Source organism: Musca autumnalis, unplaced genomic scaffold (assembly GCF_047663935.1).
Source record: "Musca autumnalis isolate F117 unplaced genomic scaffold, ASM4766393v1 scaffold_4, whole genome shotgun sequence".
In the NCBI taxonomy this organism is placed as follows: domain Eukaryota; kingdom Metazoa; phylum Arthropoda; class Insecta; order Diptera; family Muscidae; genus Musca; species Musca autumnalis.
In genome coordinates this window covers 186740723-186764564 of record NW_027411977.1, presented here as the reverse complement: position 1 = coordinate 186764564, position 23842 = coordinate 186740723, and the positions used below count along the sequence as shown (strand labels likewise).

General features: G+C 35.3%; 1 protein-coding gene across 3 annotated transcripts in view; it reads right to left on the bottom strand.

The window, feature by feature from the left end:
• The window catches only part of LOC141402725 (uronyl 2-sulfotransferase homolog pip-like), a 266172-nt gene that overhangs the window by 65580 nt on the left and 176750 nt on the right, over positions 1-23842 (bottom strand). For all 3 annotated transcript variants that reach the window (XM_073984601.1, XM_073984600.1, XM_073984602.1), the window contains exon 3: positions 4522-4580. In XM_073984601.1, the coding sequence (XP_073840702.1) occupies positions 4522-4580 (59 nt within the window). The remainder of the gene's footprint in view (positions 1-4521; positions 4581-23842) is intronic.

Here is a 23842-nt window from a genome sequence, read left to right as displayed (position 1 = left end):
TAATCGCGGCAAGAGTGTTTCGATCAAATTAAATCTTTGTATGTCAATAAAGAACCATCCTATAATAATATAATTGTTCCACAAACATCCCAGATGGGACAAGGGAGACTTCTCTCATATCAATGAGTGCACCCCGATTCATATTAGCTCAATGATATGGGACATACTGTTTATTGCCGTGTCCGAATGGCGTGTCTTAAGACACCACTTGTAGAGAAGTTTTACAAGGCTGAAATACTCTGGAAATGTCGCAAACATCACTGAGGGTATTTTGCCACCGTTGAAAATTTGATGTTGTGTGGCCTGGGAATCGAACCTACGACCTTTAGCGTACAAGGCGGATGTGCAAACCATTGCACTACGGCGGCACGGTGCAAGGCGGGTGTGCATACCATTGCAACATTTTATAACACTATGAAAAACTGGTTTAATGAACTCAATCGTGGCTGACATTCGCAAAAATAAAAAAACGAAGTTCCTGAGGGTCGTCAAAAAAAATTAGGCCGTGCGTGAACGGATAGTGCATGATCACCATGTTATGTACCGTGAGATAAAGGCATCCTTGGGAATTTATTCCACCAACTAACATTTGATATTGCATGAACACTTGGCGCAAAAAATGGGGGTTTTCTCGTCGGATCCCGCGTTGTTCGGTGAAAGAAATTTCGAAAAACTACGATCGCGGTGATTTAGAAGACGTTTATAAAAAAATGCAGAAAATAATTTCGACACGATCCGAGAGGAGCTCTTAAACTTCACATGTTCCGAATTTTCTGTGGGAGCTACCCGAAGGAGTAAGCCGTGATAATCCATATTCGAAGTCGATCTATATCTGGAAGGAATAATACGATGTGCAAAGTTGGAAACAAATCGATTGATCTCTTCGATAGTTATCGTTAACAGAATTTTATAGAAAAATTTTGAACTTTTGTGGGGTAGGTACTCGAAGAATTGGACCGATGTGGCTCATATTCGAACTTAAACTCAGTTTGGGCAAAATATTACCAAATGCAAAATTTGGTTCAAATCGCTCCATCCATTTGAGAGTTATTGTAATCACCAGCCAGACAGTCTGTCTGTCAGACGGACGGACTCTAAATGCTAAATCGACTCCAAATATTCCGAAACGAATTTCGTCCAAAAATACTTGAGGTTTAAAACTTTTATTTCGATGAGGTACATTTTTGGTCGTATCAAAGTGTATATGCCCTCGTCAGCCTAAAGGCTGAGGGTGTAAAAATTTCTGGCTATTGCTTATATTCTTTTCTTTAGTGATGTCAAAATGGCCGATAGTATCGATGTAAAAAACTATTCGTCGATATTGGCGTAAAAAATTAAGTATCGATAATATCGATATTTCCATCGATAGTTTGCCAACTCTAATTCCAAGGCTATTCTCTTTGCGAGAAGGATTATCGTAGGAAGTTATGGTGGTTATCTACAAGCAAGTAATCCGACCCATCAACGCTTATTCTTTCGCCACTCATGCATTTATATAGTTCCTATAGTTCCAATCGTGCATATAATTCATTTCATTTGTATAATTTATTATTTTAATTTAATTCCACACTTACTTCAATCTTTCACGCTCGGTTCCTTCATCATTCAGATGCGGCTACATTCTTAAATAAACGCAAATCACATCCACCAAGAAGAAAACAAAAAGAAAGAGAAATATTCGTTTAACTACTTCACTCTCGGAACCATTTGGAACGAAGTTAATAAAAAGTACGACGAAAGAGAAAGATCCATTGAACTATATCGCTCTCGGAACTATTTGGAACGAAGGAAATAGAAAGAACGATGAAAGAGAAAGATTCATTGAACTATATCGCTCTCGGAACTATGGAACTATATTAAGGAACTAGTTCCTTTTGGGAAAAGGAATTAGAAAGATCGATCCGATTCAGGAACTAGATTGCAAACGGGAACATATACAATGCGATGAACTTCGTTTGCATTGAAGCCTTTATAATAAGATGTGCTCTAACCTTCTTGTATAGAAGCCATGGCGGAATAAGAAGGTGTTACATCGATAACAATAATTGGTCAATTTACCAGACAAAACGTCAAAATATCGCATTACTGTGAATTGTTTGTTTACCTTTTGTATGTAATTTTATTCACAATAATGCATTTTGACACCTAATGTGGTAATCAGCTGTTTTTGCCGTTGTATTATTGTGCCATGATAGAAGCCAATTACTGGATAACGGAATTTACGGACATTAATTTTAAGTTAGGTTTATGTGCGAAAAGAAAGTTAATTTTTATTGAAATTTAAATTTTTCTATTGTGTCTGTAATTGAGGCGCAAAGGAATCATCATAACATTGAAAAATAACTTTCCTTTGTTATCTTTGCTGTAAATTATCATTCGTAATGCCAGATTGTTTAGTTTTTACAAATGTTCTCACGAAAAAAATATGTGGCAATACATTGTAAATAATTGGTTTTGTTAATTGAGAAATAGTGGAAATAAAATCATAAAAATAATGAAATTAAATTTGATTTTGTTAATAAAACAATATTTTTAAGTTTTTTGAAGTGAAATGTTTCCAAAAAATACAATTCCACTTGCAAAAACAAAAGTGGTTTCATTCCGAAAAAAATTTTCGTTTTTCTGTTTCGGGAGAAGCTAAATACGAAATCACTTCTACTTTCGATCGGAATTCGTTTCTGTGACATGACTGATAGAGTGAGTGTATTCGTAATATCAAACATATAATATAATTCATTTCTGGTTTGTAGGTTCTCAGGCGATTTTCTTAAATTATTTCAAGCGGACTTTCTAGTGGAAACCCAATATACAGATATAAAATTAGAAAAAAAAAGATGTAAACGAGGAGTGCAACGAATAACACAAAATATTTGCAGAAAAGTTCTCAAAAAAAAAAAAAAAAAATTGGAACATACTTATATTTAACTTTAATATTTGATCGCTTCGAAAATTTTACTTACCTCTGAGTAATTGAAGAATTGTCATATATTTCTATATTTCTTTTGTTATACACTTTTTTGAAGCTTAAAAGCTCTTCGCAAATAAAAGAGCTTAATAATAATTGTACAAGCTTAATCTATACAAAAAACACATAAGATGGTGTGCGTGAGAATGCTTGTTTCACAACATCGAATGAAAGAAAGCTTCTTCGTTCGTTTCGTAAGCAATATATTTTGTTCGTTCGAGTTTCGTTCGATATACAGAAACATATGTCAAATTTGATTATCATTATTGAGAATTTCTCACAAGCCTACGTGTGAAAATTTAAACGTGTCTAATTTGTTCAAAAAATTTTGTACGCCCTTGTATTGTATTAGCTGGGATGAAGGATTTTTTGCAGGGAGTAGATATGTAAGGAATTTGGAAGATAAAGTGTACATTGTTAGGATATATTTTTGGGGTTTATCCTATTAAAATTTTGCCCTGGGGGTGCCTAATAAGTTGTTTTGTGATTTTTTCGAGGACCTATAACTTTTTCATTCTATTTTAATGTTTGAATTTCCTCAGGTGGTTAGTTATCCTGGGATTCAATTTTAACCTAGCCAAAAAGGGATAGGATAGGAGGAGAGGATAGGGATAGGATAGTTAAAGGATAGGTTGAGAGTTTTTGCAAAAGAGATAGGGCACATAGAATGGAGAGATAGTGGCATTAGCTTTGCAGCAAAAAATGATGAGGAATGTCTTAAGCTTGCTCTAAGAGAACTAGATTCTAATTGGAGCAGCAGGAGGAGAGATAGAGTGGGACAGTATGGGTATGTATGCTTCCCCAATTATGTGTGGTTGTGTGGCTGGGTGTAGTCTACATGTTGTTTATGATTGTGTTTAAGGAAGAAGGATAGTGTAATGAAGGATAGTGTAATGAGGTGGATAGGAATAGGGCGTTATTTTTTTCCAAATGTTTTTTTCACAGAAGCTACAAAAGAAATGTATGTAATAGTTTTTTTTTCTAGGTTATGTTTTACTCTTTCGAAATGCATACATGCAATTGAAAACTAATCATGATTACCAATCAAATGCATATCAATCACCAGTATAATGAATATCTAATATACGATGTACAATGATGGAGGAAAAATAGAATAGTTCGGCGGCCACATTTCCAAATCGCTGGCATTTATCTATCATTTTATATCCGTTGAAAGTGGCTTCGTAAGGCAGGCATATGCGTACTCTGCTGCATTTAGCACATTAACAACAGCTGTTGCTGCCAATGTGCCTGGGGCTTAGTTGGATGGACCCCAACCAGGTGAAATGATAGATAGCCACGGGGAATAGTTAGGTTGATAGATAAGAGCCAGCGTTAGAATATTTTCAATATTTTCGCCATGTTCGATGAATGATGCTCATTCCAAAAGGCATGCAAGCAGGATGCAGCACATACTATGCATATGAATGATTTGTGTTTTTTGGCGTCCACTTTGTTGGCAAGTGGTGCTGATGATTTATGCGAATGCTGAATACTACGCATTTTAATGAATTTGAATGGCAAAAAAAAAAAACAAAAAAAGAGCATGGACTTACCTGGCCTGTGCTTTTCAAATATTGATAAGTGCCGTGGAGGGTGTTAATATCTTCGGGTTCTAAAATAAAGCAAAAGAAAAAAAATAAATTACAATCAACTCCTTTGAAGATAAATTTAACAAATATTTCATCAAAAACGAAATTTTCATTTCAAAATACATAACCAAGTGACCTGTCTACTTCCTCTTTGAAGAGACCCAATTTGCTGGCGGCTCAAACAAAGCCTTTGGCCTGCCATTGCTGTTGGCAAGTAAATGAAAAGACGACAACTTTCAATTTCATTCGTTGCTGGTAGTTCAAAATGAAAACGAACAAAAATAAGTGAAAGGATCATTCAAATGAATTGCATTATTTTTCCGTGGTATTATTATCATGAGGATGTTTATGTCGTCCATTCACTAGTCTCTTCACAAAAGATAAGGAAGAAGCATTTCAAATAAGAAAAAAGTTGTGCAATTTGAATTAAAAAAATAATATTAAAATCTGATAAATGGAAAATTGTTTTACAATTATTTGCATGTACGAGTATATGGTTTCATTTAAGCAATAAAATATTATTGGGAAACAAAAAATTCACCAATTAAGTAAAGCTGAAAAAATCATATAAGCATAAAATTTAAATTTATCTATAAAAACGTTAATTCAGCCAAGCGGAATTAAAGTTTTCCCACAGAAAACCTTATTCAGCCAGGCTGAATTAAAGTTTTCCTACGGAAAACCTTATTCAGCCAGGCTGAATTAAAGTTTTCCTATGGAAAACCTTATTCAGCCAGGCTGAATTAAAGTTTTCCCATGGAAAACCTTATTCAGCCAGGCTGAATTAAAGTTTTCCCATGGAAAACCTTATTCAGCCAGGCCGAATTAAAGTTTTCCTATGAAAAACCTTATTCAGCTAGGCCGAATTAAAGTTTTCCTATGAAAAACCTTATTCAGCCAGGCTGAATTAAAGTTTTCCTACAGAAAACCTTATTCAGCCAGGCTGAATTAAAGTTTTCCTACAGAAAACCTTATTCAGCCAGGCTGAATTAAAGTTTTCCTACAGAAAACCTTATTCAGCCAGGCTGAATTAAAGTTTTCCTACAGAAAACCTTATTCAGCCAGGCTGAATTAAAGTTTTCCTACAGAAAACCTTATTCAGCCAGGCTGAATTAAAGTTTTCCTACAGAAAACCTTATTCAGCCAGGCTGAATTAAAGTTTTCCTACAGAAAACCTTATTCAGCCAGGCTGAATTAAAGTTTTCCTACAGAAAACCTTATTCAGCCAGGCTGAATTAAAGTTTTCCTACAGAAAACCTTATTCAGCCAGGCTGAATTAAAGTTTTCCTACAGAAAACCTTATTCAGCCAGGCTGAATTAAAGTTTTCCTACAGAAAACCTTATTCAGCCAGGCTGAATTAAAGTTTTCCTACAGAAAACCTTATTCAGCCAGGCTGAATTAAAGTTTTCCTACAGAAAACCTTATTCAGCCAGGCTGAATTAAAGTTTTCCTACAGAAAACCTTATTCAGCCAGGCTGAATTAAAGTTTTCCTACAGAAAACCTTATTCAGCCAGGCTGAATTAAAGTTTTCCTACAGAAAACCTTATTCAGCCAGGCTGAATTAAACTTTTCCTACAGAAAACCTTATTCAGCCAGGCTGAATTAAACTTTTCCTACAGAAAACCTTATTCAGCCAGGCTGAATTAAACTTTTCCTACAGAAAACCTTATTCAGCCAGGCTGAATTAAAGTTTTCCTACAGAAAACCTTATTCAGCCAGGCTGAATTAAAGTTTTCCTACAGAAAACCTTATTCAGCCACGCTGAATTAAAGTTTTCCTACAGAAAACCTTATTCAGCCAGGCTGAATTAAAGTTTTCCTACAGAAAACCTTATTCAGCCAGGCTGAATTAAAGTTTTCCTACAGAAAACCTTATTCAGCCAGGCTGAATTAAAGTTTTCCTACAGAAAACCTTATTCAGCCAGGCTGAATTAAAGTTTTCCTACAGAAAACCTTATTCAGCCAGGCTGAATTAAAGTTTTCCTATGGAAAACCTTATTCAGCCAGGCTGAATTGAAGTTTTCCTATGGAAAACCTAATTCAGCCAGGCTGAATTGAAGTTTTCCTATGGAAAACATAATTCAGCCAGGCTGAATTAAAGTTTTCCTATGGAAAACCTAATTCAGCCAGGCTGAATTGAAGTTTTCCTATGGAAAACCTAATTCAGCCAGGCTGAATTGAAGTTTTCCTATGGAAAACATAATTCAGCCAGGCTGAATTAAAGTTTTCCTATTCAGCCAGGCTGAATTAAAGTTTTCCTTTGGAAAACCTTATTCAGACAGGCTGAATTAAAGTTTTCCTTTGGAAAACCTTATTCAGCCAGGCTGAATTAAAGTTTTCCTATGGAAAACCTTATTCAGCCAGGCTGAATTAAAGTTTTCCTATGGAAAACCTTATTCAGCCAGGCTGAATTAAAGTTTTCCTATGGAAAACCTTATTCAGCCAGGCTGAATTAAAGTTTTCCTATGGAAAACCTTATTCAGCCAGGCTGAATTAAAGTTTTCCTATGGAAAACCTTATTCAGCCAGGCTGAATTAAAGTTTTCCTATGGAAAACCTTATTCAGCCAGGCTGAATTAAAGTTTTCCTATGGAAAACCTTATTCAGCCAGGCTGAATTAAAGTTTTCCTATGGAAAACCTTATTCAGCCAGGCTGAATTAAAGTTTTCCTATGGAAAACCTTATTCAGCCAGGCTGAATTAAAGTTTTCCTATGGAAAACCTTATTCAGCCAGGCTGAATTAAAGTTTTCCTATGGAAAACCTTATTCAGCCAGGCTGAATTAAAGTTTTCCTATGGAAAACCTTATTCAGCCAGGCTGAATTAAAGTTTTCCTATGGAAAACCTTATTCAACCAGGCTGAATTAAAGTTTTCCTATGGAAAACCTTATTCAGCCAGGCTGAATTAAAGTTTTCCTATGGAAAACCTTATTCAGCCAGGCTGAATTAAAGTTTTCCTATGGAAAACCTTATTCAGCCAGGCTGAATTAAAGTTTTCCTATGGAAAACCTTATTCAGCCAGGCTGAATTAAAGTTTTCCTATGGAAAACCTTATTCAGCCAGGCTGAATTAAAGTTTTCCTATGGAAAACCTTATTCAGCCAGGCTGAATTAAAGTTTTCCTATGGAAAACCTTATTCAGCCAGGCTGAATTAAAGTTTTCCTATGGAAAACCTTATTCAGCCAGGCTGAATTAAAGTTTTCCTATGGAAAACCTTATTCAGCCAGGCTGAATTAAAGTTTTCCTATGGAAAACCTTATTCAGCCAGGCTGAATTAAAGTTTTCCTATGGAAAACCTTATTCAGCCAGGCTGAATTAAAGTTTTCCTATGGAAAACCTTATTCAGCCAGGCTGAATTAAAGTTTTCCTATGGAAAACCTTATTCAGCCAGGCTGAATTAAAGTTTTCCTATGGAAAACCTTATTCAGCCAGGCTGAATTAAAGTTTTCCTATGGAAAACCTTATTCAGCCAGGCTGAATTAAAGTTTTCCTATGGAAAACCTTATTCAGCCAGGCTGAATTAAAGTTTTCCTATTCAGCCAGGCTGAATTAAAGTTTTCCTATGGAAAACCTTATTCAGCCAGGCTGAATTAAAGTTTTCCTATTGAAAACCTTATTCAGCCAGGCTGAATTAAAGTTTTCCTATTGAAAACCTTATTCAGCCAGACTGAATTAAAGTTTTCCTATGGAAAACCTTATTCAGCCAGGCTGAATTAAAGTTTTCCTATGGAAAACCTTATTCAGCCAGGCTGAATTAAAGTTTTCCTATGGAAAACCTTATTCAGCCAGGCTGAATTAAAGTTTTCCTATGGAAAACCTTATTCAGCCAGGCTGAATTAAAGTTTCCCTATGGAAAACCTTATTCAGCCAGGCTGAATTAAAGTTTTCCTATGGAAAACCTTATTCAGCCAGGCTGAATTAAAGTTTTCCTATGGAAAACCTTATTCAGCCAGGCTGAATTAAAGTTTTCCTATGGAAAACCTTATTCAGCCAGGCTGAATTAAAGTTTTCCTATGGAAAACCTTATTCAGCCAGGCTGAATTAAAGTTTTCCTATGGAAAACCTTATTCAGCCAGGCTGAATTAAAGTTTTCCTATGGAAAACCTTATTCAGCCAGGCTGAATTAAAGTTTTCCTATGGAAAACCTTATTCAGCCAGGCTGAATTAAAGTTTTCCTATGGAAAACCTTATTCAGCCAGGCTGAATTAAAGTTTTCCTATGGAAAACCTTATTCAGCCAGGCTGAATTAAAGTTTTCCTATGGAAAACCTTATTCAGCCAGGCTGAATTAAAGTTATCCTATGGAAAACCTTATTCAGCCAGGCTGAATTAAAGTTTTCCTATGGAAAACCTTATTCAGCCAGGCTGAATTAAAGTTTTCCTATGGAAAACCTTATTCAGCCAGGCTGAATTAAAGTTTTCCTATGGAAAACCTTATTCAGCCAGGCTGAATTAAAGTTTTCCTATGGAAAACCTTATTCAGCCAGGCTGAATTAAAGTTTTCCTATGGAAAACCTTATTCAGCCAGGCTGAATTAAAGTTTTCCTATGGAAAACCTTATTCAGCCAGGCTGAATTAAAGTTTTCCTATGGAAAACCTTATTCAGCCAGGCTGAATTAAAGTTTTCCTATGGAAAACCTTATTCAGCCAGGCTGAATTAAAGTTTTCCTATGGAAAACCTTATTCAGCCAGGCTGAATTAAAGTTTTCCTATGGAAAACCTTATTCAGCCAGGCTGAATTAAAGTTTTCCTATGGAAAACCTTATTCAGCCAGGCTGAATTAAAGTTTTCCTATGGAAAACCTTATTCAGCCAGGCTGAATTAAAGTTTTCCTATGGAAAACCTTATTCAGCCAGGCTGAATTAAAGTTTTCCTATGGAAAACCTTATTCAGCCAGGCTGAATTAAAGTTTTCCTATGGAAAACCTTATTCAGCCAGGCTGAATTAAAGTTTTCCTATGGAAAACCTTATTCAGCCAGGCTGAATTAAAGTTTTCCTATGGAAAACCTTATTCAGCCAGGCTGAATTAAAGTTTTCCTATGGAAAACCTTATTCAGCCAGGCTGAATTAAAGTTTTCCTATTTAAAACCTTATTCAGCCCGGCTGAATTAAAGTTTTCCTATGGAAAACCTTATTCAGCCAGGCTGAATTAAAGTTTTCCTATGGAAACCCTTATTCAACCAGGCTGAATTGAAGTTATCTTAATAAAATTACAAAAAATCTAACTGAATAATACATAGTTTCTACGCCAAAACCACTATTGGACAATTTGACTTTTCACTGTCCACTAATGATCTATTTTCATCACAATTTTTCCTTAACAAATTACCTATTATTTTTCGGCACGATTTCCATTTGCTGTCATCAGTGACAATTACTTCGTTTCTACCGTTTTTACAATAAAATCTAAAATTAAAATATCCCCCCTGGAAAGAAATCAAAAACATTGACCAAAAAACAAATCATTGATTATCTTGGTTTCGAATAAAAAGCTTTCAAGTGTTTATGAAGACAACAACTAACAAAATAACCTTGCAACAACAACACCAACTGCGCCGCAGTTTATCTCTAACGGAAAATCTTTTAAAAAGAGGAAGGAGCTTGAAGGAATAAAAAACAAACTTTGCGTTTCATTGAAAATGTTCAATTGTGTGGAACATAGTGGGTAAAATGGATGTTGCCAGTTCAGGTAAAATCATAGAAAAACAACAACAACAACTTTGTTGTTATATGAAATAAACAATTTTCGTGGCCATTGGATGCTGAATAATTTTCCACACAAAAAAAAAAAACTGAGCAAAAAGTATAAGTTGAAAGAAGTTTTTTTGTTGCGTCTTAGCTATGAATCTGTTGAACAGTAAAAATGAAATGGAAAGGAAGCTGTAACATTAAAATAATGAATACCGGGCAAACTGGCTGCTCAGGCTACTGGCTGCAACGTGCACCACTGAATAACAGCCATGTTAGTCCATCGCTTTTAAATTCTCGCCCCCTTGCCTTCATTACCTAGTTGAAGTTTTTCCATTCTTGCTGAATGAACATGAAAAATAATTAACAGGAAAAAGGTTGCTGGTGGTAGTGCTGTTGTTGTTTTTGTTATTTTTATATGAAGGCATCAAAGTGAATAAGAAAATAATAACAACTACAACTTTGTTTCTCCAAATTTAGGTCATTAGATGCTTTACTAAAGATATTAGCTGGCAAACAACAGCCCTTCCTCCACTCCCTACCCTCACTCGCTTAGCCTAATTACAGAGCATTTCATTTGTTAACAAAAATTGTGTAAAATAATTCTAATTAGAATTTTTTAAGAAATAAAATACAAAGCTTTCATTAATTCACTGAAAAAGAAAACCAAATTTGTATTTTTAATTTCCATTTTATTTGTTGTGTTGGATTAAGACCTCAAGATAGCTTCGTGTCCGTGCTCGAGTAGCTTGTTTTCAAGTTCAATGTTATCTCTAATGTCAATCTAATTTGTTTTTCTTTCGTTTTTGTAATGGCATGGCTAATATCTTTCAAGCCCATCAACGACATTAATGGTGTGCGAATTGACTAAATGAATGAATGACTGCATCAAAATAATCAAGTTGGCAACAGTAACGTCATCATTAACATTTTCGTTGGCATCTTTTCATCATCATCACCATTTAGTCATCATCGACAGTTAAGGCATATTTAGCGGCTTTTTATTAAGTGGTTATTGTTGCAGTAATCGTGTTAATCTTATTTAACATCTTAATAAAGATTTTCTTAATAAAGAAATGAAGAAAAACAAACAAATATTGATATACATACATATGTATTAAGGAAGGGAAACATACATATAGCTAAACTGAATTAAATTTTTTCAAGGGAAACACACGTTTAGCCCTGTAATTATGATTTTAATGTAAGGAATATTGAATTCAGTCAAGCTGAATTGAAATTTTTCCATAGAAAACCTTATTCAGCCAGGCTGAATTGAAGTTTTCCTACAGAAAACCTTATTCAGCCAGGCTGAATTGAAGTTTTCCTACAGAAAACCTTATTCAGCCAGGCTGAATTGAAGTTTTCCTACAGAAATCCTTATTCAGCCAGGCTGAATTGAAGTTTTCCTATAGAAAACCTTATTCAGCCAGGCTGAATTAAAGTTTTCCTACAGAAAACCTTATTCAGCCAGGCTGAATTGAAGTTTTCCTACAGAAAACCTTATTCAGCCAGGCTGAATTGAAGTTTTCCTACAGAAATCCTTATTCAGCCAGGCTGAATTGAAGTTTTCCTATAGAAAACCTTATTCAGCCAGGCTGAATTGAAGTTTTCCTATAGAAAACCTTATTCAGCCAGGCTGAACTGAAGTTTTCCAATAGAAAACCTTATTCAGCCAGGCTGAATTGAAGTTTTCCTATACAAAACCTTATTCAGCCAGGCTGAATTAAAGTTTTCCTATAGAAAACCTTATTCAGCCAGGCTGAATTAAAGTTTTCCTATAGAAAACCTTATTCAGCCAGGCTGAATTAAAGTTTTCCTATAGAAAACCTTATTCAGCCAGGCTGAATTAAAGTTTTCCTATAGAAAACCTTATTCAGCCAGGCTGAATTAAAGTTTTCCTATAGAAAACCTTATTCAGCCAGGCTGAATTAAAGTTTTCCTATAGAAAACCTTATTCAGCCAGGCTGAATTAAAGTTTTCCTATAGAAAACCTTATTCAGCCAGGCTGAATTAAAGTTTTCCTATAGAAAACCTTATTCAGCCAGGCTGAATTAAAGTTTTCCTATAGAAAACCTTATTCAGCCAGGCTGAATTAAAGTTTTCCTATAGAAAACCTTATTCAGCCAGGCTGAATTAAAGTTTTCCTATAGAAAACCTTATTCAGCCAGGCTGAATTAAAGTTTTCCTATAGAAAACCTTATTCAGCCAGGCTGAATTAAAGTTTTCCTATAGAAAACCTTATTCAGCCAGGCTGAATTAAAGTTTTCCTATAGAAAACCTTATTCAGCCAGGCTGAATTGAAGTTTTCCTATAAAAACCCTTATTCAGCCAGACTGAATTGAAGTTTTCCTATAGAAAACCTTATTCAGCCAGGCTGAATTGAAGTTTTCCTATAGAAAACCTTATTCAGCCAGGCTGAATTAAAGTTTTCCTATAGAAAACCTTATTCAGCCAGGCTGAATTAAAGTTTTCCTATAGAAAACCTTATTCAGCCAGGCTGAATTGAAGTTTTCCTATAGAAAACCTTATTCATCAAGGCTGAATTGAAGTTTTCCTATAGAAAACCTTATTCAGCCAGGCTGAATTGAAGTTTTCCCATAGAAAACCTTATTCAGCCAGGCTGAATTGAAGTTTTCCTATAGAAAACCTTATTCAGCCAGGCTGAATTGAAGTTTTCCTATAGAAAGCCTTATTCGGCCAGGCTGAATTGAAGTTTTCCTATAGAAAACCTTATTCAGCCAGGCTGAATTGAAGTTTTCCTATAGTAAACCTTATTCAGCCAGGCTGAATTGAAGTTTTCCTATAGTAAACCTTATTTAGCCAGGCTGAATTGAAGTTTTCCTATCGAAAACCTTATTCAGCCAGGCTGAATTGAAGTTTTCCTCTCGAAACCCTTATTTAGCCAGGCTGAATTGAAGTTTTCCTATAGAAAACCTTATTCAGCCAGGCTGAATTGAAGTTTTCCTATAGAAAACCTTATTCAGCCAGGCTGAATTGAAGTTTTCCTATAGAAAACCTTATTCAGCCAGGCTGAATTGAAGTTTTCCTATAGAAAACCTTATTCAGCCAGGCTGAATTGAAGTTTTCCTATAGAAAACCTTATTCAGCCAGGCTGAATTGAAGTTTTCCTATAGAAAACCTTATTCAGCCAGGCTGAATTGAAGTTTTCCTATAGAAAACCTTATTCAGCCAGGCTGAATTGAAGTTTTCCTATAGAAAACCTTATTCAGCCAGGCTGAATTGAAGTTTTCCTATAGAAAACCTTATTCAGCCAGGCTGAATTGAAGTTTTCCTATAGAAAACCTTATTCAGCCAGGCTGAATTGAAGTTTTCCTATAGAAAACCTTATTCAGACAGGCTGAATTGAAGTTTTCCTATAGAAAACCTTATTCAGCCAGGCTGAATTGAAGTTTTCCTATTGAAAACCTTATTTAGCCAGGCTAAATTGAAGTTTTCCTATAGAAAACCTTATTCAGCCAGGCTGAATTGAAGTTTCCTATAGAAAACCATTTCAGACAGGCTGAATTGAAGTTTTCCTATAGAAAACCTTATTCAGCCAGGCTGAATTTAAGTTTTCTTATAGAAAACCTTATTCAGCCAGGCTGAATTGAAGTTTTCCTATAGATAACCTTATTCATCCAGGCTGAATTGAAGTTTTCCTATAGAAAACCTTATTCAGCCAGGCTGAATTGAAGTTTTCCTATAGAAAACCTTATTCATCCAGGCTGAATTGAAGTTTTCCTATAGAAAACCTTATTCAGCCAGGCTGAATTGAAGTTTTCCTATAGAAAACCTTATTCAGCCAGGCTGAATTGAAGTTTTCCTATAGAAAACCTTATTCAGCCAGGCTGAATTGAAGTTTTCCTATAGTAAACCTTATTTAGCCAGGCTGAATTGAAGTTTTCCTATAGTAAACCTTATTTAGCCAGGCTGAATTGAAGTTTTCCTATCGAAAACCTTATTCAGCCAGGCTGAATTGAAGTTTTCCTATAGAAAAGCTTATTCAGCCAGGCTGAATTGAAGTTTTCATATAGAAAACCTTATTCAGCTAGGCTGAATTGAAGTTTTCCTATAGAAAACCTTATTCAGCCAGGCTGAATTGAAGTTTTCCTACAGAAAACCTTATTCAGCCAGGCTGAATTGAAGTTTTCCTATAGAAAACCTTATTCAGCCAGGCTGAATTGAAGTTTTCCTATAGAAAACCTTATTCAGCCAGGCTGAATTGAAGTTTTCCTATAGAAAACCTTATTCAGCCAGGCTGAATTGAAGTTTTCCTATAGAAAACCTTATTCAGCCAGGCTGAATTGAAGTTTTCCTATAGAAAACCTTATTCAGCCAGGCTGAATTGAAGTTTTCCTATAGAAAACCTTATTCAGCCAGGCTGAATTGAAGTTTTCCTATAGAAAACCTTATTCAGCCAGGCTGAATTGAAGTTTTTCTGTAGTCTGAATGGAAGTCTTTTTATAGAAAACCTTATTAGGCCAGGTTGAATAGAAGTTTTCCTATGGAAAATTTGCTTTGATATAACTTTTTTCGTTAGCAAGTCTATGCCTACTGAAATAAAGACCCAACAGCTCTAAAAATCTTAGAAATCTTATGGTAACCAACTAAAATGGCTGGTAGCAACGATAACTATGAAAAGGAGTGACTCTCAGCACCTAGATGAGCTATGCCAGTCTATCGCTTTACGCAACTCCTCCCCTAAGGTTTAACACTTTTGCGCTTTATACCCCGGTTACACTTAACCGGATTAACCCAGTGGGTTTGGATTTAAAATGCCAACTCCATAGCGCAAACGTCAAATAAATCCTCTCGATGTGGGTTAACCCGGCAAAAATACAAGTGTAGCCGTAATATTAATCCATTTAAAAGCCAATACTTGGATAGTGTTAATATGTTTTTTTTGTTTAATTTCAGTGAAACCATAACTTTTTCCACCGCTCTTACAAAATTTTCCAAAATTTATAAATTTAATGGAAAATTTGGTTTCATAAAAGAGTATTGAAAAAAGTTGTTAACTTTGCAAAATTACTTATGTATTTGTTCTTTAATTTTTAAATGAACAATCATTTAAAGTTTACAGAAAAACAAAAACGTACACACACACCTCAGAAACCATTTTGCATTGGACGACAATTTGACCAAGTTTTCAATCCGAAAAAATTTTCCATATTTCAATTTGTTTGAGAGAAAAAAATGGAACGAAATATTTAACATGGTAAACTTGGAACATAAAAACGTGTATGTACGAGCATTGTGTATATGGTAGTGTGTTTGTGCATTGGAAAATGTATATATGTGTGTGTTGTACGCATGAATTTTTATCAAACATTTCATTGTGCAACATTTTATTATTACAGGTGCAAAATAGTATAAATTGTTTTTTTCTTCTTCTTCATGCCACATACATATACGAAAAGTGTTTCCAGTGCTACGAGGGTGGAGTGAAGTTAAGCAGAAAATATGTACATATGTATCGGTAATGGCTCTATCACACCATATGCTTTTTCACATGTATGACATCAGCTGGCCTGTATATTAGTATAATCAAAGTTACAACATTATGTGATCTGTTCAGTAAGTCTTTGGTAAGTTAGTGGAATGCGTAACGTAAATATGAAGTAGATGCGTAGCCCCTTGCAACATATATATTTTCCAGGATATGAATATGTTGAATTTCCTGCCACTGTTCTTACCTACCCACTCTGCGTTCTGTTAGTTTGCAAATACTTGCATTGGGATGCTACCGATGATGATATTGGTATGTGTCTGTCTGCCTGTACACTTTATGTCTGAGTGGCTTTGTGGCACAAAGCACAAATGTTTCTCGCTGAAAACGCACATACATACCTACAATTTCGCACACACATTCGATTCATAAGAATCGTATCGCAGCACAATTTATTTAAAACATTGTTTAACGAATTGTTTACATAGTTTCTTTTATTCAGCTCCGCATATTTCTGTCTTTTTTTTTTGTCCCAAACGCAGACAAAGTCGACATTTCTTCTCTCTTTTTTTTTTTTTTTTGAAAATTAATTCAACAAAATGTTGTTGTTGCTGCTGCTCTTTTTTGTTTTATTGGGTGATTGTGGCTTACAAAGAAAGGCAAACTCCGCTTTGTCGGGCAAAATACTCCACAGGGATGATAGTGAAGTGTTTCAGTGTTGATGAAATTGAGCATTACCACCCAGACCGACCGAGAGGAAATTGTGATAATCGGAAATAAAATGGAAAGAAGGTGGCAGCAGCGTAGGCGAGAGTCATTAATGGAAAAAAACGAAACTTTTTAAAATGCCAATTAGAGAGGTCTGGAATTGTATTTGTGACCAAATCCTATAAAATACCAATTATATATAATTGTTCCACAAACATCCCTGAAGGGACAAGGGAGACTTCTCTCATATCAATGAGTGCACCGCGATTCATATTAGCTCAATGATATGGGACCTACTGTTTATCGCCGAGTCCGAACGGCGTGTCTTAAGACACCACTTTGTAGAGAAGTTTTTACATGGCTGAAATACTCAGGAAATGTCGCCGACATTACCGAGGGGTATTTTGCCACCACTGAAAAATGTTTGATGTTGCCTGACCGGGGAATCGAACCCACGACCTTCAGCGTGCAAGGCGGGCGTGCATACCATTGCACCACGGTGGCACCAATTAGAATTAAAAATAACGTCTTAACCGGCCAAGTCCAGTTGCTCATTACAGCGAATCGCTCACTTCCCTCGTGAATTGCCATCTTCATCAAAGCCTTGTATGGTATCTGTCAGTAGTTCAATCATTCGCTCTTCTAGAGAACTGAAAACTACATATTGACTGACCTAGTTCATTTGCTCATTTCAATGAATCGTTCAATTAAAATAGTTCCCTTGTGAATTGTCATTTTGGCCAAAGCACAGTTGGGTATCTGCCAGTAATTAAATTATTCGCTCTTCTAAACAACTAAAAATAACGTATTGACCGACCAAGTTCAGTTGCTCATTTCAGTGAGTCGTTTAATTGAACTTGTTCCCTCGTGAATTGTCATTAGGCCAAAAAAATATTATCGTATCTGTCAGTAGTTCAATCATTCGCTCTTCTAAAGAACTAAAAAAATACATCTTGACTGACCAAGTTCAGTTGGTCATTTCAGTGAATCTCTCGATTGAACTAGTTCCTTAATAGACTGCATGATACTAGTTAATAAAGGGGTGTTTACACTAGTCATCCATGTCATATGACCTGAAATTTTCTATCGTTTTACAGTCGCTAATTTGTGCAATATTGGGGATTTTCCTTACGCCATTTACTTTTTGCGTCCTCACCAGTAAAAATGCAATGAAATTACGCCTCCACATTGTCTGTGTTGGCAGATAAGGAATACTTTTACTTCGGGTCATATGACATTGATGCCTAGTATAAACACTAGGGATATAACTTTTTGCACTTTTTTGCAAATATCAAAAATACCACCACATAGCCGTGTAGAGCATGAAAAACTATTATGAAAAAAAGGTGTAATTTTTTCTCTATCGCGAGAAAAGTTTCCGCACCAAATGCATTGAAGTTCAGTAATGCATTTTTTAATTTTAGCTGTTATGACAACATATTTGCTTTTAATTAAATTTTTTATTTTTTTGTAATCTAATTTAAAATCATTACCAAAGCATTCTGGACCAATTTGTTCTCAAATCGCGCCATTTCGGAGCATTTTATGAAATTTTGACACTATTGCAATTTTTGTTTTTTCTTTATAAACTCGTGAATTTTATGTTTATATTTATTGTACCTATCGGACAAGAGAATATGGTGTCATTTGCAACAAATTCGCGAAAGTTACAGACAGTTTTTAATGACTTTGCCTGTGAGAGTTGTATTTTTTTCTATGAATATTTATTCAAACAAAGCCAATTTAAAGTTATAAGTAGAAAAAATATCAAAAGGGTTTTAGTAATTACAGTCGGCGCGGAAACTTTTTTCACCGAATCGATCTTAAAAACGCGTTCTCATTAATAGGACAAAATTCCCCACGTGGTACTGGTGTTGTATTTTTGTAAAAAACATATACGATTCTCACAGGCAAAGTCAACAAAAACAGCCTATAACTTTCGCGACTTCGTTGCAAATGACGCCATATTCTTTTGTCCGGTAGGTACAAAAAATATAAACATAAAATTCACGAGTTTATAAAGAAAAAGCAAAAACTGCAATAGTGTCAAAAATTCATAAAATGGTCCAAAATGGCGCGATTTGAAAACAAATTGGTCCAGAACGCTTTGATAATGATTTTAAATTAGATTACAAAAAAATAAAAATTTTAATTAAAAGCAAATATGTTGTCATAACAGCTAAAATTAAAAAATGCATTACTGAACTTCAATGCATTTGGTGCGGAAACTTTTTTCGCGATAGAGAAAAATTGACGCCGTATTTCATAATAGTTTTCCATGCTCTACACGGCTATGTGGTGGTATTTTTTTTGGTTATAGCCCTAATAAACACCCCTTAAGCTTGTAGACTTTTCCACAACCTTTAAAAATCTGCTATTGTCAAAATTTGTGTTTTTCTTCTGTATAAATTTGAAAAGTACGGGAACATTATATGTGGAACCGAAAAAGTCTAACCGCTCCATCCCTGACATCGTTCACCATACCTGATATTCTAGGAAATGCTAGGTATTTTTAAATACCACACACAAAAAAGATAGGTATGTATTTTTATTATCACTTTGTTTCATGGTTGCCATCGTCCCCATAATTTTTTGTTGTTGTGACAGCGCAGTTCTTCAACGCATTTGGAATTCGTTGCCACATTTTTTATTACGCTGCTGTGTTATATTTCGTGCGTTCAATTTATATTCAATTCTAGTTGGCCAACCAAATTCCATGACTGACTGACTCAGTCTGCTGCGTGTTGGTTCGTTTTGAAGTTCCGCTTTTGTTTTGTTCTTTTCAAAGTGTTTTGTTATTCTTCCACCAGCAAGCAAGCAACTTGATAAATATTGATCATCATCAACTTGGCAGGACGGCAGTGGTTTGCTTGAAATATGTGTTCATTTTTTTTGGATAGTTGGTTGTTGGTGGTGGCATGCAACAAACGAACGTATGAATACCTGAACAATGGGGATTTTAAACTGTGATTGCATTGCGTTGTTTTTAAAAATACTACAGGGACTAACATTTCGTCTGAACAGCAGAAGCAGCAGCAACAACGATACAGCTAGCCATTTAGCCGCCATCGTTTATAGTGTGTTGGCAACAGTTATGTTGCCAATATGCTTTTTTTGTCCCCCGAAAAACTGCATGACGTTGTGTCAGAGAACAATACAGCTGTCCATATTTAATAAAAAAAATCAAAACTATAACAGGCGACATAATAAATTGAAAATAGAACAAAAGGTATTTAGGCAATTTTAGAAACATAAAATGTAGTTAATTGAAAGTGAGCAGGAGATTCGAAATATATTTTTTTAAGTTTAAAATATCGAAGGGAGTGGATTTTTTGGAAACGAAAGAGACAGACACGAAAAAGACACTAATATATCATATATATAGAGCTGACTATAAGTTTTCGCGTAGCGAAAAGTTGGGAAATCTAGTTCCCGGAGCGGATCGATCTTTTTAGTTCCTTTTCTCAAAAAGAACTAGTTCCTTAATATAGTTCCATAGTTTAAAGACCGATATAGTTCATTCTCTTGTGTCGTTCATTTTGTTTCCTTCGCTTCAAATAGTTCCGGAACCAAAATATGTACATACTTCAACAAATCTTTCCCTTTCATCGATTGGTGAATTAATTGACATATACAAATTTACCTAATAATAAATAAATAGCTGCAATGTAACGGTAGCATCTAAATAATGAACGAAACGAACGAAAAAGGTCGAAGTGAGTTCGGAATTGAAAGAAGGAGATGAAGTATACCTATATTCACGAAATGAACTATATGGAGACAAACCCCCTGCCCCATGACGAAATAAATTTCATGAAATTATGAGCTCTTATATCGAGTTATAGGCCCTTTAGATATGACCTCATTAGCCGGATTTAGCGCTTTATCAGGATTTATTTGCTAAATCCTGCGATAATCTAGCAGCTTTCCCATACAAAAATAAATCCTCGTATTGAGTGGATTTGTTTTAAATCAGGCATAAATCCTCGTATACAACTCTGTTTTTACAAAACATGTTGCTAGAAAATACAAAAAGTTGCAAGCTGGCACAAGAAACAAGGTAGATGCATCGGGGAATTGCTACAACAAAAATAATTTAAAATGTCAAAGTTTGTAAACAAGGCGAAAAAATTAAATTTGGCTTGATACGAGTATACAAAGTTGATTTTAATCAACCAAGACTAATCTTTACGATATCTAAACGTTAAAACAATTCTTTAGTTGCTCATTAGTTAGCATAATGTGCTAACATTTTCAATGTTAAGCAATAAATTTGTAAATTGCCGTATGTTTTTTGAGACGATTTCAATTTACAACAACTTCTTCTGACGTTTCTAATTCGATCAGATCAGATGATGCATCTACCTTGGTAATTGTGCTATGAACAAAAATCAGCTCACTGCTATTTAAATCCTCCAAAGGTATATCTAAATGCAATGATATTTCTACTGGATTTATTAAATCCAATTGAGTATTTATGGCTAGTCTAAATGCGCTATAACATAATAGAGTAATTTCATTTAACTCGATCTCAGACTCCTATAAAAGGGAATGTTTTTAGTGCAAGTTTCAAGGTGTGGCATAATACCAAGACCAGAATGTAGTTCCAATAGTTCCTCGTCGGGAATAGTTCCTTGAAGTAGTTCGTTCCTAAACTATACAACTCTAGTTTTCTGGTGCAGAGGAGAGAGATTTTATATAAATCTTTAAAAGATAGTCCACTTAGGCCCGTTCTTACATCTTGTCTCTAAAGTCCATTTTTGTTATGCATATAGGAATAAAGTTCGCATTACCAGTGATTTGTTATTACATCTTCCATTTAAACTAAATGTTATATTTTGTAAAAATATGACAATATCAAGCTAAAAAATCTGTATACTTCAAGTGTTCTCAAATCTGATTGGTTGATTTGAATTTGCTGACATTTTTTTCTTGTTTTTGGTGCAGCATACTCTCGGGTGCAGTTTAAATTTTAAAAGGAACGCCAAGTTCCTTTTAATTTATCTGACACTTATTCGTAAAGCAAACATGTAACAATAAAAACCGGGTTATCTGTCCGATAACGGCTAACATTTAACTAACGAAAGGATCTAATAAGGGGCCTTAAAGAGATAAGCAAGCGGTGAGCAGACAGCTTTAGAATAAATGTAGATTAGGTTTTCCATTGCCACATATGGTATGTTTGAGTTCAGTTAAGGAACGTATTGTAGAGTGTTTCGTTGCCACATGTGAGATAACTAAGTGTGTTTATGACATCTTCATAAGATTTATGGCAGATATGGTAAATACGCACGAGTAAAGTTGATATCTTCCTTTCCCTTAAGCCGAAAACACATCTAAGGTTGGAGTAAATTTTTTCGTCATTTCTGATAATAGAATAAAGAAAAGTTTGAACTATGTTGCCCTTAGTATTTTATTATGGTACTAGGAATGACTCAAAACTTTACTCAAATGTTGGATGTATTTTCTGTTTTATCCTTTGGTCTAAGTTAGGTTAAGTAATATTATCTTATTTAGTTCTTTAGATAATTTTTACTTATAGTGAATCTGTGCATTAGAATTACTCAAAGAAGAAGTTTTTACACACATAGGTCCTTCTAGCCGGATCAGTGGCCGAAACCAAGAACACTGCCGTAGGAAGGATCTTTGGCTAGCAGGAAGAAGCAGTGGAAGAATCCTAAAAATGATCACCCAAGTCTGGAGATTGTCCTGAAGGAAACATATAGTCGATCACGAAGAGTCGTATGAGTCAACAGTATCGCTGCAGGCATCAGAAAACAAACTTGTATGTTTCCCTATATAGTCATGTCATGGGAGGAATGAGAACGTGGAAAGATGCAATATTTGCCTAAGAAGAGAGAATATTTGGTAAGGAAAAAGAAGCAGCAGTGGTGGTGTGCTAAAAATTATCACAAAAGTGTTCGAATTGTCCTCAAAGAAGGCTTAAGTCGATAATGCTGCTTCAGAATAAGACGGCTGCAAAAATCGAGGATGAAATAGAGACTTCTTGCGGTCTCAACAACTGGACGATTGAAAAAATTAATGAAAGCCAATCTGTAGAGTACCACGAAGATACGTATGAGTATGTACGTCGAAAGTCAGTCAGCTGCAACATCGAAGCGGACAGCAGAGTATACAATTGTAGACGGATAATGCTCCGAGTGTTTACTAAGAAGATTAACTTGCGAAAATAGTAATACGAAGAAGAATGGAAAAAATTAACTCTAAAGCCACACGGTAAAACTTTCACAGCCTTTGGTGGAGAGCGGAGATGAAGGAGCTCAATCACCTCCACTCTCTCCCAAAGGCTGTGAAAGTTTCACCATGTGTCTTTAGAGTAAGTTTCTCAGCATAATCAAGTCATTGGAGGAATGAGAACGTAGAAATATGCAAATTTTGCCTCAAGTCGGGAGATAGTCCTTAAGGAAAGGGATAGTCAATCATGTTGCGCCAGAATGAGACGGCAGAAAAAAATAGAGAATGAAATAGAGGGACTGCTTGGTCTCATCAATTGGTCGATTGAAGAAATTAATGAAACCCATTCTAAAGAGTGCCACAAAGAGTCGTATGAGTATGTCGAAAGTCAGCAAGCTGTAACCTAAGCAATTGGAAGGAGGAAATAAAATTCTTACAATAGAATGCTCCGATTGTATACTAAGAAGATTGAGTTGCGGGAATGGAAAACATAACATTTTCCGATAAAGCTTTCTTATATGTGGAATAAGAACGCAAGAAGGCCCGCCAAAGCGTTACCCGGCACCAGAAGTTGGTAAAATCTGAGCAAACATTGGCCAAATACAGGGTTTTCCATTTGAGATATTAAAAAAATATTATTATTCGCTTGAAGCTAAATCAAAACATTTATGAATCGAATTGACTTCGTTCATATGGCCACTACGGGAACGTTTACATCTGTCAATACGATGCAACCAATTTCCGATGACTCGAAGATTGAGTTGCGGAAAATAGTAATACGAAGAAGAATGGAAAAGAAATAATTCTAAAGCCACACAGTGAAACTTTCACAGCTTTTGGTGGAGAGCGGAGATGATGGAGCTCAATAACCTCCGCTCTCTCCCAAAAGCTGTGAAAGTTTCACCGTATGTCTGTAGAGTAAGTTTCTCAGTATAATGAAGTCATTGGAGGAATGAGAACGTAGAAATATGCAAATTTTGCCTCAAGTCGGGAGATAGTCCTTAAGGAAAATGATAGTCAATCATGTTGCGCCAGAATGAGACGGCAGAAAAAATAGAGAATATCGATAATTTTATCGATAACTGTCAAACCGTCCAGCAACCACAAAACATTTTGCGGTTGCATGATGTATGACAAAAATGAACGGCCACACTAGCAAGCAACAACAAAGCTGTCATTCAAAACTGACAATGTGTACCCAGCTTAAAGAGTGCCACAAAGAGTCGTATGAGTATGTCGAAAGT